Below are 19,574 nucleotides of genomic sequence, written 5' to 3' on the forward strand. Positions count from 1 at the left end.
TTTCACAGAAACCTTACAGACATTGTGGTCAACCTCAGCTATCACCTCCCTCCTTTTTTTCGTTGTTTCATTCCTTCTATTACTCTGCTTGTTGCTTTCTCTGCTTCTCAACCTTGCATTCTCTCCCTCTCTCTCTCTCTTGTTCCCTTTCTCACTCACTATATCAGCTACACCGTACACATATGCCTTTGAGAGACGTTTACTGGGCTCATAGCTGACTGATGAGCAAGTGCTGGAGTGTAGCTGTTGCAACACTTGCAACACCTTGTAACCTTTTGGTTGCTTGCGTTCGAACATGTTACTAGAAAAAGTGAGGATGAAGTAAGGAGAATTTAACGGTACAGGGAAAAGACCAGAGCCATATGTCCAGGCTTGCAAAATAAAAATTTTCAAGAGATGGGAACTCTCCACACATGATGTGTATACAAAGCAAAATGGTAGATATTTCCTATAAGATAATTTAGCCTCCAAATACACTTATACCTTTCATTTCAGATTTCATACTGAAAATTTCTTTCATTCAACTTTCTCCGTTTCAAAATGAATTCTTTCAGAAACCTATGGTTGACCCTTTTGTAGTTGAACATCACATAATTGTGAGGCTCTTCAACAACTGGGGGAATAAAACTTCAGTAAGGTGAAGAAAATCATCAATGTATCACCCTCTTTCTTTTTGAGTTCAGATGAGATAGAAGGAATGAACGATGGACAGATACTCAGATCACTGAGTATGGAGGTGTCACATCCACCCAACAAGGGAAACGTGATTGCCACCTAGAGTGTAGCATTATAATATAACAAAATAACAAATAACAAAGGTAGAAGTGCCCTCCCAGTGCTCGGTCTTTAAGTCAAGCTTCAGTAGCCTCACCTGTAGAACATCTCCCAGATCTGCCATGCTGATGTCTGGATCCTCCGTGGTGTTGAATGGAACAGGAGTGATCCGAACAAAGGTGAGGACCCTGGGCTCGGGGTATCTCCACAGCATCATCCCAGGACTGTCGTCTGTTTCATTGTAGAAGACCACCTCATGAGCTCCCGGCAATTTCTGAGAGGCTACACAGAAAAAAAAGGATCACAGCGTGTGAAAAAAAAAGAGTTATTTTTATATAAGTTTTGAAATTTTATTACAGGTTGAGAGTAAACCAGATGAGAACAAGCACTCTTTTTCTAGACGTGAAACTGGGGTTGGGAGAAAAGGGTACTATTTTGAAAGATGTCTGGAGGAAAGGCTATAAAGCTCTGGCCTTTTTAATTACCTGCCTTCCTCTTACTAAGCAGCAAGAGTTTCCATAAAAGTGTTATTTATACCTTCACATGTGCAATACGTATCAAGACTTTGGTATGTATTAGCAATGTTGTCAGTGGTGACCCCAGATATACCTATCCAAATGCACTTTAATGGCCACTGGCTGTTAACAAAAGCTGATGTGATTACATAGTGACTATGTTGGTGTTGTGAGGTTCTAATGATGGTGCAGATTGGTGTTAAGCAGAAGAGGCCCAAAGGAGCAGCTCATTGAACATCTGTTCAAATCGTCCCCTAAGCAGAACAATAAAGCTGAATCAGTGGGTAACAGTGCGGATCCCAGCGGAAATGTGTCAAAACAGAAGAACTGAGAGAGACTGGATGAAAGCATGTAGTGGGTAAAGACAATATGGCTTCTTTTATAATCATTAGAGAAGACTAGTCGTTTGAGTGCTTTTCCATTTCCAAACAAAAGATGACACTTAAAACAAGCGATTTCATGCATATGTGTGAGGATGTCAAACACCACATTGCGATGTTGGTTGAGCCTCAGGGCAGCAAATGCCGATGTGCCTGTTTGAGGAGGCAAAAAAAAAAAGAATCTCTTCAGAGCTTCTTGTCGGTGTCTGATTTCAGCAGCTTTAATCTGCAGCCCAATGTGGTCAACATTTCAGAAGTGCGCACGATGGAATGTTTTCGCAACGTCTCAACCCTCTTTGTTTTGCAATGTTGGAGATGAATCCAGACCCTTTTCGTGGGGGTTGTCTCCCTTCCCATGTATTTAACTGGCATCCAAAGACAGCTGTTCTCTAACATCTCAACAGCTTCCAGGCAAACAGAATTGAGGGCCCCTGTTTACAACATTTAGCTAACATATATTCTCTCATTCACAAATTTCAAAGGCTACTCTTGTCAGTAAAAAAAACTCCGGAGTAAACGCTCAAAAGGGAAACAAAATACAAGAAGCCAAGTGTCTTGACCAAAGAGGACCTGGAAATGTTGAGGACAGAACTGGCCTAGACTCTCTTGTTTTGTCCTTTAATCTCTGTGGCTAGCAAACATGCACATTCAGACATTTTTTTCTAAATATATACAAAAAACAGATTACAGTCATCTGTTTTTTAAAATGAAGTTTTTATAACAGGAACATTTGATATGTCACAAGAATAAACATTTGTGTTAAGTTCTTTGTAAAACCAGATGGAATGAGATTGTTTGGGAGTGGAATTGAGCTGGGGCCACATGCTGGCTCTTTATCACACAGGGACAAAGAAAACGTCCACAAAAGCTTGTGAATGCACGTAGGACTGTATTGAACTGAATTATCCTTTGAAAGATACTTATGGTAATTAACAGGTATTCTAAAAGGCCAACACACAGTGCAGACATCTGCTCTCTCTCTTTCTCGTCATTAAATGTTATTACCGGAGTCTTGGATGTACTGGAACAGGCCAGTGCGCAGGTCATCAGAGCTGTGTTCAGTGCGGGGAGATCGGGGACGTGGTGATGGAGGGGGTTGGGTGTGAAGGGCATGTTCCTCAGGCTTTAACTCAGCTGAATCAGCTTTGCTCAGGTAGCCCTGGAGGTGCTCGTGCACCAGAGTCACGCAGTTCATCTGCTCTTGTCCCCAGAAGACCTTCAGGGAAGGGGAAGAGAGAACAAGAGAGAGAGAGAGAGAGAGAGAAAGAGAGAGAGAGAGAGAGAGAGAGAGAGAGAGAGAGAGAGCACATAAGTGCATTCGATATGGGGTAACTATTTTGCCATTTCCACCAAACCAAACAGTCAATAGCCACCCACAGCAGAACTATCCCTCTCACCCACTCATCATTAGATCATTAGATTGAAGGTTCATGCTGGAAGGCATTGGTATCTCTCAATCAAAAAATAATTAAAAAACCGAAACCAAAACAAAATAAAATCGTTCACACATGGAGCAGTGGACCATGAAACAACCTAAAAACAGGAACAGTCGGGGATTTCTCAGGTTTGAGAGAAAGATTGGAAGAAATGCCAGTTGTTTCAGAACAGGAGTTGATTAAAACACCATAAATGCCCATAGTCACTGAGGGAAATATATGATTAGCCAATAATTGTTCAGTTGTGCTCAATTTCCCTCCTGACGGCACGAAATAAAACAACAAATGGAAACTTGTGATGAGTTTTCCCCAAGATTTTTCATGGAATAGTTAAAATGGGATGTGTCGAGGCATTTAGAAGGGACTTTTGAAAGTGTGTAATATTCCACCCTGGCCCAGAAAGCTGGCATCATTTTGACTTTATATATAAAAAAAAAAAAAAAAAAAAAAAAGGACTTAGATGAGACGGCTGCACCTTAGTGAGTCAGAGATTCTGCTGAGAATATGTAAAGGTTTTTTTTTTCTTTACTGCTGAGGGCACTGGAGTGCAAAAACAACTAAAATTCAGGATTTGAGTGTTCTGCCTTGAAGCAGTCAAAACGCTGCCTTCAGATCAGTCACTATTTAACGCAGAACGTATTCAGATTCCCAACACATACTCAGAGTACATGAATATCTGGCCAGCTTATGAGAAATAGACATAATGTGGAGTGGATGTTGGCTTAGCTTTGCACTGTGTACGCAACTTGTCATAATTTCGTTTGAAATGTGTTGAATGTTAAGTCATGCTTCTAACAGTTTCAGGGAGGCCATGAGTAAGAGTTCTATGGCTGACTGGGTTAAATACCAGTGATTAAAAATAATGTCATATTTTTTACTCAGGATGGACAAAGCACTATAAAATGAAAAACTATAAAATATATATTGAACATACAACAAACAGTGACAAATGTGGGAATGCCATAAAATGATTAAAAGAAAACAAAGAAAGGGATGACAAGAGTTCAAACCAAATTTCCTCACTGAAAATACTGAATGCACAGTTATAAAAAAAAAAAAAGAAAGAAAAAGAAAAAGAAAAACAGCTAAGTGCACTGACGCGCCACGTTTGTTTAGAGACAAAAATGTCCCCCAGGGGCCTCAAAAACTAACCATGCTATAAAGAAAAAAGATCACATTTTCTAACTACAGTGATTTATTAGGTTACTCTGAAGATTTGTTCGGAGACATATTTTTGTGTGCTATAGATCAGGATCATTGCCAGTTCCTCTGATTATTTTTATTATAGCCTTATGCTTGGGTAAGATCACTCTTCTCATTCTCCTGAATCTATATCCAAAGTGCATATGATTATATAGAAAATTGCTGATCTTAATAGCCATCGTGGTATAAAACAAAATAATGACTCACAATATATTATCATCAAATGAGAGAAGAGATGTCAATGTTATAAGCATAATATGAACAATGCAATGTTGAGAGTGCTATTTATTTGCATCAAGAGTAAGCAAACTGATTTGTGAGTGGCTTGTAAAGTTTGAGTCATTTGGCATTAAAAAGTAAGTCCTGTTTCCAGCTTCAAGGAAACTACTGATATGGTGCATGGTCTTAAAGAATCAGATACCTTCTCAAAGCTGAATGATTTCATTTGTATTTAGGTTTAAAAAATATTCGTGTTTACCAAGAAAAAAAATCCCCAAAACAAACAAAACAAAACAAAAAAAAACAAGCAAAAAAATGCTTTGAAATATTTGTCACAGCGACAGAGTAACAGTACCTGTAAAAGGCCTCCTTTGAGGTCCAGCAGTAATTTGGGAGGGCCTGGTTCTGGGCCAGGGCTACCACTGTGACGGCACCAGCGAGCCTCCAGGTCAGCACTGCAGGAGAAAGGCCCCAGCAGCACCTGACTGTGATCTTTTAGACCAGTCTTCACCAGAACATCCTCCAGCTCCAACACAACTGATGTTAGTTGAACTGGATCTGTTCAGTGAGAGAGAGAGAAAGGGAGAAAGAAGGAGAGAGAGAGAGAGAGAATATGAGAACTTCAGCAGTCAGTACCAATGATCATTGTATGATTCTCTAAATATTGATTGCGAGTGTGAGTGTGACTGAGAAGTCGTTCTGATTTTATGCTGTTATAATGTGGAATGTACAAACTTCATGCAATGGATTGACCTGCATGAACTCTAACAACCTTCACAAAATTCACTCTCACCTTTTGACACAGATACAGTAACACTGAACCACACACTTGGATTTAAAACAAAGCCCGATAGAAGGAGACAGTGCAGAAGGAACACATGCACAAGTCTGGTTCTGGTTCTGGATGCTTAAAAAACAACCAAGGGCTTGTCTCAATTTCATTTTGTTCAAATGGAACTCCTCTGAACTGATCAGCAGAAGAGGAACATATTACTCAGTTTTCGAAAAACAGAAACCTTGACACATAAAGAGGAATGTGTCTGTTTTTTGAGAATGAATTATTTATGAAGGGTTACAGGAAAGATTGAAGGAAAAAGGAATGAAGGAAGAAAGCTAGGAAGGAGGGAAGGAAGGAAGGACAGAAGAAAGAAAGAAAGAAAGAAAGAAAGAAAGAAAGAAAGAAAGAAAGAAAGAAAGAAAAGGTGGAATGAAGGGTTGAATGAAGCCAAGGTGGAATGAAAGAAATTGGGAGAGTGTCATTTAAGAAATTTAAGACATTGTGGAAATATTGTGGAATTCATCCAGTTTATGTTGACACTGATCAGTAGAGACAGTAGGAGCTGACTACTGTGATTAACACACATGGAAATTCCCCTTAGTGCATCACAGAAGTCCGTCTCTAGCCCACAACTGACTTTTCCACATTATTACATAAAATACTTCCCAAGCAAAAACAGCCTCAATAACATTGCTCACTGAGGTGAAAAGGCCAAAGATGGAGAGAGAGAGAGAGAGAGAGAAGGAGAGAGAGAGAGAACGAGAGGGAGAGAGAGAAAGAGAGAGAGAGAGAAAGACATTGTCCTGATATTGTCAGCAGTTACAAGCAGAATTACATTCCCTAAGAATAACCAAACCGACCCTGACCCGCTTTTGTGTCCTCCTCTTGTCCCAAGACATGGGCCTCAACAGAAAATCACTCTTGTAAAACAACCATTTACCACAAACGGGAGCCTTTTCTTTCGATTCCTGTAATCCAGCTAATTAGCGTGTGGTGAAGAGAAGGAACTCTGTAATAACAGTAGCAAACTGTCCTTGAACTGAAAACTCAGTATTTGTGTCAAACCCGAGTGGTTATCATGCCATCGCTCCATGACTGATGAATAAACAGCGAAGATGGGAAAACGCTTTAAAAATGTCCTGTTCTTGCCCTATATTACAGATTTTTATCACAATTTAAATGCAAGAAATGGCATAAAATCAGCACAAGCAAACTCAGACTACCAGGCAAGATGAATCTGTGTAGCGGGATCTGGTTCTTGGACAAAAGAGCAATAACCACCTTTTTTTGCAGTTGCCCTTCTTACCGGGCATGGCATTACACTTCAAACAGGGAGGTTTTTTACTGGATTTTCAGTCTGTGACGTACATGACTTCAATTTGCTTCATTAGTTGTGGTGATGATCTAAGAGGTGTTATTTGCAAGAGCGGTAAATTCAATTTTTTATGGACTAGGTCTGCGCTAAGTCTCAATTTTTTGTTTTTTTTGTTTTTTCTGTAGAGAGAAATAGTTCACTTGGAGTTCACGACAAAAACAAATTACAGAAAAGGCACTTTGTGTGATATTTACATAAGGGGGACATTCACTAGCTGTAACGTAAAAAGCGTCCCCTCAGGCGAACAGAACTGGTTACATAAGGATTTGAGTCATGTTCTTTTCAACTATCATGCCCATTTCTGACAAGTCCAACAAAGAAAGAGGGCTGGTATCTTTTTTTTTTGTAAGGAGGGGGGATTTTCTTGAAAGAGTAGCGTGTTTGTGTGGTGTATCTATGTGGGGTGGAAACAGACAGACAACAAGGACACTTAAAAAGGAGCAGGTTGCTAGGAAGACCTATACTCTCTAAAATCTGGAAAAGACAAAGACTGTAAGCTAGATAGCTGTCCACAAAGGACACTTGTTTTAGGGGGCATGTGAGGTGGTTCTGAGGTGTGCTATAGTAGTTATTGTGGTCTGTCTTTGGAAGCTGCTCCACAGAAATGGAGGGTTTCCACTGGAGAAATAAATGAAGACAACAAGAACACCGTACTGGTAGGCATTTGGTTTAGATGGTCCCATGTGCACTTGGGTTTGGTCACACCACTAGAGCAAGCAACATCTGATGGACTCAGTCTTGTGATAACCCTCTTACCCACTCCACCCACACAAACACACTAAGGGGGTCCATAAGTAACTAAGAAACATATTTTGTAAATTAAAAAGTATGGCTTGATTTAGTTTGGGGATCAAATTTTGGTCTGGCAAGTGCCATTTGACCACTCTATAAATAATTTTGACTCCTTTAACAAACTGCAATCGACGAAAAATGTGATTACCATCTCAAGAGGAACACTTAGTAATCTTCAGGGCTAGTCTGCCTGACCACACGCTGTCTCCAAACAGATGAGCCATGAGCCCAATGTGTTTTGAAACTCTATGACGCTCTTGAGAAATCCTAAAACGTAAACAGTTTCTTCATCAGAATATTTTCAATGTGAGAGGCAGATGATCCAAGTCAGAGACAGGTATACTTGCCAAGTCAAAAAAAAAAAGAAAATCATGGTTACCATTGCTTTGAGTTGTTCTGTAATGATGCAATGTTCCATCATAAGATGTGTTAATGCTTTTGTGTGGGAAGAAGGGTAATATTTGTATATCTGTTTAGTTTAAGTCAATACAAAATGTTAACTATGTTGCAATGGATTCAATGGATCCGAATGTTAACTAAATTCCAAACTGATTCAGCTCCATACAAAAATGGAGCTGGTTAAGATGCCTTGTCAGTAGTAATGAGTCTTGAACCTGTCCCATAAGTGAAAGGAAGCCCATTTTTGGATCTCTCTACCTTTGCTTACTGCATTCAAACTGAACCATTTCACTCCAACCTGAACAGCTGATCTGTCGACTGAATTACGATGTGCACGTTACATTATCTCTTTCGTCACCGGCGGTAGACGCGGCTCATGAGAGACCTGCAGGATTTGTTTCCAAGAGCGTTTTTTCTTTACCATTCCTGCTTCCCGTCTCATTCTATTAAAGTAAATTCATTTGATTAATAGTAGCGAATGCCTTTCTTTAACCAGAATAAACAAACTGACATAAGCGTAACTCAATACGCCAGGCTTTGCAGAAACAAAATAACAGATGAGGGGAAAAAAAGCCTTCAGTAATTAATGGCAGTGTTTGCTTTGTTCTGGGGACAGAAGTTTTCCTTTATGAGCGTATATTAGTAAATCACTGCCACAAAGCTGGTGTCCTCTAGAGGGGTGGAGAGGGGCCAACATGAGCTAGTCACACTGATAGCTAGCTGAAGGATTAGAGGAGTCTCCTATTACAGGGATCCAGGGCCATCTGTTCATTTCCCCCTTTCATTTTTTCTTCTTTCCTTCTCTCGTTCTTTTTTCATTTGCTTTATTTGAACTATAAATGCACCTCCACCTTGGGGACCATTGAGAGGAATTTGAGTTCCACTGCTTTTCATTAGCACAAGCTCTAGTAACACACTTCACTGTCAACCTAATCCCCTTTTACTCAAACTTGTCACTGGCAGAGCTATGCCATGGGGCGTGCGCGTCAAAGGCCCAGATGTTGGCGGGCCGACGGGGTCTTCACCTCGCCGAGGGGCTGGCTCAATGCTGGCTTTTGACAGGGTGTCAGAGAAGATACAGAACCTGGGTTGTTTGAGACTTTTCTGCAGTGATTTGTAGCCCTCTCTCTCTCTCTCTCTCTCTCTCTCTCTCTTTCTCTCTTGCCCCTGGTGGCATCTTCGGTTGCATTAATCCATGTCTGTCAGTGAGGACCTGCAGGAAAGTAGCAAACTCCCCTGCTTGTGATTGCTCATGAACAAGCCCTCCTTGGAGAATAATTCCCAGTGAGTTATGAAGTTCTCTTTTACGGCCGAGAACGCGTACGGGAATCCCAAACTTGGTAATGATAAAAACACGTGGTTTCTATTTCAAGTGTTTGAACTGCATGGAGGGATTTTGGTAGCGACAGTTATAAAAGTAGATCACATACCACCATTCAATCTGGATGCACATTATAAAGATCTCTATATATAAAAGTCTGAAAGCATAAAAATAGAGAAATGTTTCCCCTCTTAACTACATCAGAAGATGAAAAATAATTAATCAGTCAATTTTTGAGACTCTATGTTACAGAAACAAAAACAAAATAATTTCAGATTAATTTGAGCACGGTCAGCATATGGTATTCCTGAACGTGGAATATATGGAGCTAAATTTATATGGTGCATGTTAAAAAAACCTTCTCCTCAACCACAATAGTGCAAGAGATGACAACATCAGCTTTCCAGCGCTTAAAACAATTCCTTTAATGCCTTCAAAAGGAGGGGAAAGAAGGAAAACAAAAGAATTCTCTGAACTATTGTTTAATGTGAAGTGCGACCCTGACAACCAATGTTTTGCGGCTGACATAGCAAGGTTCTGGCTCAGGCAGGGAAAAACCGCTCACACTGGAGATCTGCGAACGACCCGTGGGCCACTGTGTTTACAGTAAACAAGTGAGGAGAACACTCAGTAATAAATCTAACCCTGACAGGGCCACAATGTGAGAAGAGCCAATCTAAAAATAGACAAGTGAAAAATGGACTTATTTTCAAACCGACTTTTCTCTTTCCCCACGTACTGTCAACCAAGTGTTCCTTTTTTCCCCCCATTGTTTTCCAGCAATGAGTGTTTTTCGACAGTGTTTATCAAAGTCAACACATCAAACGTGCATGAGGCCGGCAAAGCTGGTGAGAATCAGTGTGGGCCCACAGCCTTGCACATTGTCTCATGGCAGAGTTATGTCGACTCGGGTAAACAAGTGCAAATTGTTGAGGTTTTAATTAAAAATTTCGACAATCATTTTATCTGAAGTAACCCTATATAATAACATCTGTAGAGCAGATGCACGCTTAGTCTTATTCTCTCTTTTTGCCCTCTCTCTCTCTTGCTCTCTCTCCTTCTTCTCCCTCTCATTTACTTCTACTGGCACATACCCTCCTTTGCCTCACACAGAATGGTTCTGGATCTCTGTAACAGTTACAGGGTAAATCTTGGCCTTCGATAAAGCACGGGCATAGTCCCAATACCTTCACAAGTTTCTCTCAGTACTGTACACTGACAGTGGCCCAGCATGTGCACAAAGTGACAAGGCACATGTTGTTTTTGGCTGACAGTGCACTTGCAGTTCCAGGGTTCATCCAACCTTTCATGCATACGCTATGTGAGACATTTAATAAAAAAAAAAAAAGGTATGCTCATCGGTTAACATGGAAACAGAGACAGATGCCGTATCCTCATGAAATCAAAAGCACTGGAATAATACTGATGAGGCTGCAGATATTTGATTCTAATTTTTTATTACCTCCCATTGTAATTACAGATGATTTTTAATCTTTCTCAGAAATTACTGTTTTCCTAGGGTTTTTTCTTTTTTTTTGTACATGTTTTCTTTGGGATGCTACTGTAGGTTTGCTTCTGTGGTCAAACTGTAACTATCCTAAGCAGTTCTGCCTGTGAGCCTGATTTTATTGGCAGGGAGGCTGTCTAAGCAACTTCTGGGTCACCGTTCACAAAAGTCTGCACTCCACCGTTATAGGTTCTAAAGGTCGAGAATTTCTGGCTTTGGAGAACAAATATCAAAGCCTTCGTAAAGTACCAAGGACGGTTTATGTGAAATGATACATGTTTTCCATTTAGAGCCTTCCTTTGCTTCACATTTGGTGGTCAATGGATACAGTTTCAGGGAGTGCAGGTAATTCTTGCCAAGTAACATCTTGGTCATGGGCCAGAACACATGACAGTGATGCAGCGTGGGCCACTTCCTGTGCTTTATCAGTCCTGCTTTGTTGTGGCTTGCCACAGAGATCTTCCCTCGAAGCTATGTAAAACAGGTTAGATGACAGAGGTCTGGATTTCCTACTAAGGTAAATAAAACTAATTCAAGTTAACTTATCTCAAGTAGTTTTTTTTTTTCTTTACAGTATCAGGGATAGATTTCTTTGCTTCAAGAAAGCCTGCTTGTAGAGCTACCGAAAGAAAAAAACTTTAAGGAAATCCAGCTGGCCTCCACTGACAATATACACAAACGTTCTTATGAAAGTTCAGGGTTGAATCCCAATGCAAAATTTAAACTGAAGGAATACAAGTGAAGCTGAGGGGTAAAAATAAAGGATTACCATTTCTGACAGATGAGCAAAAATGAAGAATCATCATTCTGACTGCTGGGAGAATTAAGAGCATTAGAACAAAGATGAGGGAGTGTACTCACCAGTCACCTTAGGCCCACTCTTCATGATCAAGCTGCCAGTCATACCAGATACACCCACTGTCAAACTAGGCCTTGCAACGTGGCTCTCTGTCTCCATGACGACAACCATTTGGACGGTATGGAGCGAGACCTTGTGAAAAGGAGCGAGGGTCTGGAGGGAGTTGGCCAGTGTCCAGATACTGGTTGGTGAAGAAGCTGTACTAACTGGTCCAGTCAGACCACGTGACACAGAAGTCTTCTGCGGAGAGGACTGTGGGGTAGATGGTGCTTTGGTAGGCTCATGCGTGCTCTCAGGGAAGATCTTCCTCAGGAAGCCCTTGGCCTGCTCCACTTTGGCCAAAGTGAGGTTACTCTTCAGTGGACGGGAGAGCTCCACATTCAAGTCAGCTAGAAAAGAATGAACAGAGTGAGCATTTGTTAATACCAGATTCATTTACACTATTATGGTCCTTTTTCAGTGTTAAGTACTGATCAACTCTCATTGCTAAGGTTCCAAATTTCCATTAGGTGTCAAGAAAGCATTTTTGAAAATTGATTTCGGGGGAAATATTATTTAGTTCAGTTCACTTAAAATACTTCTTTTGTGTCACAAATGCAGTCAATGGAAATGAGGGTAAAACTGGCCAGGGAATGAGAGAAAAGGAATGTGCTGAGGTGTAGGACAATTATTGCAAAGGAGTGAGAGTGAAGCAGCTCAGTGAAGGTCATCCAGGACCTCTCTTCCCCTCCCCTGACATTCCCATCCCCCGAAATAACATTATTCCCCCCACCATATGACTCTGTCTTCCAAGCCATCAGGTTAATTTATGAGGTGACACTGGAGTACCACATAAGAGGAAAGAAAGCGGAATGTGTTTGGTCAACTTGACAAAAAAAAGGGGGGAAAAAAAGACATGGTAGTTATTCGGGAACATTTCCTGTCTGTCTGGTAATATGAATCACATTGTCTTCACTGTCCTTTCCTGCTGGGTGTGCATTACATATCTCTCTAAATCCGGGTGCATTACCCAAATTGTGGTGGCTGATTCTGCTAACAGCCTCTTACTCAAACCTAGCATGATGAATGGCTGATGGTTCTCTGGTGGCTGCCCCATTAGAGATTTACTGGTAGACAAGCTTAATTCACTCCTTTGACTTGTATTGTATGAGTAACACACAGAAACTGTATGAAAGATTGTCACTGTGTGAAAGATTGTCAGCTTGGAATGTAATGCACGTTTGCAGCGTGACATACTAGGCAGCTATATGATGTACTCTGTAAATGATGAAGTACATTCTTAGTGGCTTGTAGACAGATATGTAACTAAGCATAAGTCCTGTAACATAGATTTCATCATTATTAAAGAGTAACAGAAATGGCCAAGTTGCTACCAGAACTGATCAGTCATCCACAGTTTATGTTATCATGCTAGCAGATGAGTGGGACTGAGGACAAATGCCTGCTGTCATTGTGAAACCACCCAAGCCAACAACAAATGCTCCAAGAACATTTGAAAAACAGATTAACACTTTTGAGTTGTGTTTCACATCATTTACCATCTATTCCCTGACCTGTCCTTCAATAGCTATCTTGTACAGTGAACTACAGCTAGAAATGAATGTGCCTATCAACCTGCCCTTTTCTGGCGGCCTTTAATTCCTTGTCTCCATTGTAAGCATGTACGAATGTTGATGCGTGTGGGACCATGGCCAAGGTGGGCTGATGTCAGATGCTACTGTCTGTTCTGAGTTAAAAAGAGGAAGTGGAGGAAGATATGACTGTGGAACACAACTTATTTCCAGGTCAGCTATTGCTAGGAAACTTTCCAGTGGCACTATAAATCGACCATGCACAGCACTTCATTTTGTTCATCCCTTTCTCCTAAGCGATGAAAGCTGTGTACCCTGAAGGGGGGGAGCTGGATGTGATTAAGGGGCACAAAGGTGTCTTAGGCAGCACACGTTGTTATGACTGAAGATGGGGGGAAGTGGGCTGGGGGTGGGTGGGTGGATTTATACACATATTTTTAATATACCTTCTTCTGACGAGACCATTGCTACCCATGTGGACTAGTCAAACAGGAGGTTTAAACTGCACAAGTTCAAATAGGACGTCAAGGTGATTCAGAATTGAAAAAGTGGTACGCTAGGCAGGAACACACTGTTCATTCCAGTTTACTAATTATTTCAGTTATAGCAGTCCACCACTAACACAACAACGATGCAGTGTTTCACTTGCAGATAGGAAGTCTGCCATATAAATGAGACAAACCAGGTTTAAAAACTCTGCAAATGATTTGTCGACTGAAGTCAAGTCTGTATCCTCTATGAGGTCATATTTGGAGACAGCTATTGAGAAAGTGTGCACTTGCATGGTCTAACAAGTCACTCTAAATCATAATAAAATTCTTTTGTTGCTCAGCACCAAACACTAGGGCTCTCAACCTGAACTTTTGCAAACCTTCCTTGCGACAGTCTCCAGAGACGGTTGGCCACGGCGGCTTTCTAGACCCCAGCTCAAACTTCTACATCCTGGCTCCATCTGCTCCACTCGGCACCCCCCAAACCCCCCACCATTCTACTCCAGCCAGTGCTCAACGGAGCAAATCTTCTTTTTATGGAGATGGAGCTGTGTCAAAAAATGAATCTTTAGCAGAGTGCTAATAAAATACAGCACAGCATTAAATGGTCACATTGACATCCGTGTCATCGTTCAAAGCTTCAGCTGTATGTGTGAGGAGGTTTTAGTGCTGGCTCCACACTCAAACACACATGAGGGAGTAAATGAATGCAGTTCGTGAATTCAAATGATAAGCAGTCACAGAAGTACGGCTGATTTACAATGGATAAATGGTTGATTTACAGTGAATAAAATGAACTCCAATTCAAGTCCTGTATTTCGTCCTCCATACCTAAAAATTAAATGCAAAGAATTAACTATTTAACTTTGAATTCAGGCTGGGATCAGTCTGAATCAACCACAGTCCTCTTCAGAAATAAATAAACCGATCCTCACATTTTTACTTTTTCAGACGTGAGTCTTAACCTGCTGAAAAGTTTAGGACGAGAAGACTGAGCTTGACATGTGAAATATGTGTCTATTTCCTTCAACGTGATAATACTTTAAGACTTTTAGAGTATCACTACAGGTCCACACTACTGTGCTGACACATTTAACTTCGGCTGCCTGCAAAGGTGACATTTTTAAAACTTTCGATGAATTCAGATAGGAGTACAAACACATGGTCAGAAATAAATGGTTAATGAAAGAAAGAAAGAAAGGAAAAGGAAAAGAAAGAAAGCAGTGCTTCTGTTCACAAAAAGAGGAAAAACCTTAAGGGCGTCTTGTTTGTGAGTGACATTTGTATGGGAGGGAACTTTATTAAGAACACCTTGACGTCCTGAGCACAAAGTGGACTGCCAGCTTCTGGCAGTGGAGAGAAACAAGCCCTTAGGTGGGGCTGTGTATGCAGGACTTTAAAGTGTGGCTAATCAAAACCATTCAGGAACTCTTTCCCAACTTTCTGCCACTTCTCAATTGTCAGGCTCCATTAGAGTTAAATAAACTGCCAGATCATGGGCCACCACAGCAAATTTAGACAGAAGGATTGGGGCTATGGGATCAAAAGTGCCTCCTGGCAGTTCTGGGTACTATGGTTTGCAACCGAACTCTGAACCTCAGCGTATGTCCGTGGCGTGTTCTCTCTGTCGGGTCTTCCCTCTTTTATAAAGGACATTCTGACATTATGAAATACCAGACAGAACTACTATTCCCTGTGTGCAAGACATGTTGAAGAAATTCTGTGACATGCAAAGCAGAGAAACTCTATAATTAACAGTCAAGAAGAAGAAAGGGCCTTTCAATGGACAAGCGATGTTGTTTGCAGCAAGACCTACACACCCAGCTCAAGGATGAATGAGCATCGATGGGTTTCTTTGGACCTGCTGGCCAAACCCACTTTCCCTCTCAAGGAGCCTGGCGTTGGCTGAGGGCAGTGCGTGTATCATATGACTCAAATTAACGCCCTTCTGTACAATTCCAAAGGGGGCAAAGGCCTTATATACAATGCTGACAACACTTCTTAGGTTTGGATGGTTTGATAGAATCCAGGACCACTTGGGTGTAATGGTTACAATTTGTTTGAGCTAATCTATCACCTGCCCAAGTTACAGCACAGGGAGGGGCATTTTTTTCTTCAGTCTCCATTTCATTTTTTGAGGTGGCTGCTCTTAGGTCTCTGAGATACTTTGTTGACCCCCGACAACAAAGGGGTGGGAGGTGTACTGGAAGGGGAGGGTGTCACAGCAAGGTAGAGGGGAGAGATGGTAAAGCCTTGGTAAAGCCTTGAACCAATATATCTGGTGAGGAGGAGGCTAGCCCAATTACAATGAAAACCCATTCCCCTCACTGTAAGAGTGCTTCTCAAACTTAGGACTGTGCTGAGACCCTCATCATTCACCTTGCACATGTGTCCAACCCCTCCTACCACCCACCCCGGTATCCTTGGGAGCTGGTCCTGAGATTGGTTGCGGTATGCCTTTGGAGTAAATATGGATGAAATTGCAAGCACATTGTTGTAAACAAAGTGTTCGCATTTGGAATGCACTCGCGTGGCCTTGTGGAAGGCTGTTCTGGATTTATGCCTCACTATAACGGAACTACAATTGAAATTTCTCTGAGACCCAACTCAGGGGTGAGTGAGGATCTAGGGGGGTCTGCAGTAAGCATGAGGGAGTGAAGGGCATCACCAAGTTTCTAACACACAGACACACACAGACATATAGACAGACATATAGACAGACAGACAGACACACACACACACACACACACACACACACACACACACACACACACACACACACGCATTTTCTCTCTCTCTCACATTCAAGTCAACATTCAACACAGATGGGATGGCTTGCATGAAGTGTTAGGCTACTAATTATAAGAATTATTTTTGGACTTATGATGTACACGTAATTTTGACTGCAGTCACGGAATGTTGAAAAATTAAAGCACGGCATTTGTTTATAATACAGTCAGCAACATATTTTAATCTGTCTCTCTAAAATCTAACTCTAACGTGAAGAGTGCTTATGCACGAGCATGCAAATGAGAAGTTCTAAAGATGTATTCACTGTCCTTGATCAGTACCATGGTGGAGAAAGTCTTAAATATCACAGCCAAAAACCAGTGAAGCGGCTATAATCACTGATTTTTTTAAAAAGAGAATTCTAAAAAGGATTCATGCTAGAGCCTTCATTGCCATCCATATAGTTGTTTTAACGATTTGTTTTATGCATAGCTGCAGAAATCTTACTGTATTTGTTAAAAAAAACACAAAAGGAAAGCTTAGAAGTTGTAAGAGGAATGAGTGGTGCATACAGCTGCATTGGGAGGACTTGAACATACACCTTTTTAAAAAATCTGTTAATCTTACACAGGCACCCTATTGCACTTCTCCCAGACACATTCATACACCAGCAGAATGCAGAAACACACTATCTAAGTCATTTAAGACACCTAAGTAATCACACACATACCCTCACACACACTTGCACATAAGCTTTCCCACAGTAAGTAGCATAAACAGTAGAGAACACACACTAAGATAGAGCACACCCATGCTGAGAACACACACACACACACACACACACACACACAAAAACACACATGCGCGCGCACACACACACATAGAATAGGCTCATTATACTTGATGAGACATTCTGGGAGAAAGACCCTGGAGTGAGCCCTTTGTCCGTTTCCAGCTGGGCGCCTGCTGCTGCACTTCAAACCACCACTATGGGAGTGTGAAACTCAAGTGCAGCACCACACTCTCTTCCTGTGACACCACCGCTTATGTCCACACATCGAACAAAAGTGTGTGTTATAAAGCATGTCTCAGTGTGTATGTGTGCATAGGGGCCCCACCTGGACCATTGAGGAAGTCCTTGATTTGTAGTGTAAGCAGGGGAGGAGGGATGCCTGTGCGGTTGTCAGCCTCTCCAGCTACTGTCTGCAGCCAGAACACGCTGTAGTCCAGGGCTTCCGGCAGAGACTTCCCAGGGTCTGCACAGAGAAAAATGGTGTGTTTGTGTGCGTGTGTGTGCAAGAGAAAGAAAGAAAATGAGAGAAGTAGTAGGAGAGGGAGTGAGAGTGTTCAGAGCAGATTGTGTAAGGATGTTTGTGTATGTACATGAGAGAAAGTGTACGGGAGGGTCAAGTACCTACATAAGAGGTAAAGACTAGAAAAGTTTTATTTGTGTAAATGTGAGAAATCATTTTGTTTTATTTATTTGTTTAGTGTGTCCCATTAGGGCAGTCAAGTCACTCAGAGACAGATCTACATTTATAAAGGATTGGAGGTATGAAAAGCTCATAACAATATGTATGCGCTACTATATAAGTGCTGCTGAAGTACTTCCTATGGATTATACATAAAACAAACATGACTGAACAAGTACTGAACTTAATACAGGAACACCAAACCACAGTAAAGGAAGGCGTTCTAAGATTTTAAAGAGGTGTTAGAGAAATATAAATATGAAATGAACATGAAATACGAAGCTTATCCAGTCCATACCTAGGCATTTGTAGCTGGTGGAAACACCCTTGAGGGCCACATCAAAGACAGACAGCTCCAGCCTCTGCTTACGGTGGTGGCAGCTGAGTAGGGCTGAAGGCTGTTGAATTTGCAAGTAGAGCAGGGGCTCCAGAACAGAATCGTCTGCTGCTCGGCGGCCTGGCTGTCTGACAACCGTCACCCCCAACGCCTGCCGGGCAGAAGAACGCGCGGGGGCCGAGAGGCTCTCTAAAGTATAGATCCCACCACTGATGCTTCGGGTACCCTTACTGTTCAGGAGATCATCTGCCGTCAGCATTGAGATATCGGAGGTTTGGGTCTGGGAGATGTCTTGGTCTGGTTCAGGCATGTTAAGGGCACTCTTGCCCAGACGTTCTTCACTTGGACCGTGGGTTTTGGCGGGACCGCGGGTAGAGGCGTAAGTTAAGAGGGAGAGATGTCCGGCCGTGAGGAAAATGTCAAAGGGGATAAAGCTAAGGTTCTTCGTGATGGTGGACTGTTGAGACGGCCGGACGAGGCGATGATGGCTGGCACCACTCTGTTGTTCAATCTGGACGATGCGTAGTCGGGCGCTGTCGCTGCCAAATCCACTGTCCTGTGCTCCATGAGCACTACGTTGTGAAGAGAGGTCTGCTGAGCTTGCGCCAGAGGTGGAACTGCCCTGCTGCTCCTGACTGTGAACCTGGAGGGAGAGAAGAGGAGGTAAAACAGTCCTACCAACACACATTTAAGTTCCTTTACCAGGTGCACAGAAAATACACATGAATTCAGTAATAGCCTTAAATTCTTTGGGGGAGCCATTTTTCTCTAGCCTGATTATGATCCTAACACATCAGAAACAATGTAATATGGATTTATACAGAAATGAGAGTACTTGATTCATATCTCATGAGTCCTGTGATTTCTTGAGATATGGGAGTGAGTAAGAATAATGACCCACTCTTCAGAGGAATTCTACAAATACGTGACCATGGAAACATCAGAACTACTTTTAAGTGATTGGTTCTGCCCAACTGCGATTCAAAGTTCAGGGGTTAATTCTATAGCAAATTTAATGAAACATCATTTGACTGCTTGACATCAGGATGAGACAGAGATTCCTATTGTTTTCACATCTAAATGTGAAAATGTGAATTTGTACAATTTTTGCAAACAATCATACATACTCACTGATTCCTGACAATTAATTTAGTATTGGCTTAGTCCCACTGTTGTACTTTACAAAAATATGCTGATATTTTAACTAGTATTTCCTTAATATGCTTGTGTTAACATTTTAATCAAAAACACTGAGTGCAAAACATACTTAAAAATCATTTACACCCCATGGACTAGTAGTCCTTTCATCTATAACCTTGATGTATTAACTGCATCCCTCAACCAAAACAAGCTGAAACCATGGAATGCAGCCTCCAGTCATTTCACGCTCATTTCGATGTTGAAACACTCTTCTG

At 41.6% G+C, this 19,574-nt stretch overlaps 1 protein-coding gene across 1 annotated transcript in view; it reads right to left on the minus strand.

Moving 5' to 3' along the window:
* The window catches only part of vps13b (vacuolar protein sorting 13 homolog B), a 256,450-nt gene that overhangs the window by 44,208 nt on the left and 192,668 nt on the right, over positions 1-19,574 (minus strand). The window contains exons 33-38 of the mRNA XM_030781914.1: positions 18,121-18,802; positions 17,469-17,606; positions 11,561-11,947; positions 4,883-5,085; positions 2,675-2,885; positions 872-1,056 (exon numbers count right to left, since the gene is read on the minus strand). Coding sequence (XP_030637774.1) covers positions 872-1,056; positions 2,675-2,885; positions 4,883-5,085; positions 11,561-11,947; positions 17,469-17,606; positions 18,121-18,802 — 1,806 coding nt within the window. The remainder of the gene's footprint in view (positions 1-871; positions 1,057-2,674; positions 2,886-4,882; positions 5,086-11,560; positions 11,948-17,468; positions 17,607-18,120; positions 18,803-19,574) is intronic.

This window comes from Chanos chanos, chromosome 8 (assembly GCF_902362185.1).
Source record: "Chanos chanos chromosome 8, fChaCha1.1, whole genome shotgun sequence".
NCBI lineage: Eukaryota > Metazoa > Chordata > Actinopteri > Gonorynchiformes > Chanidae > Chanos > Chanos chanos.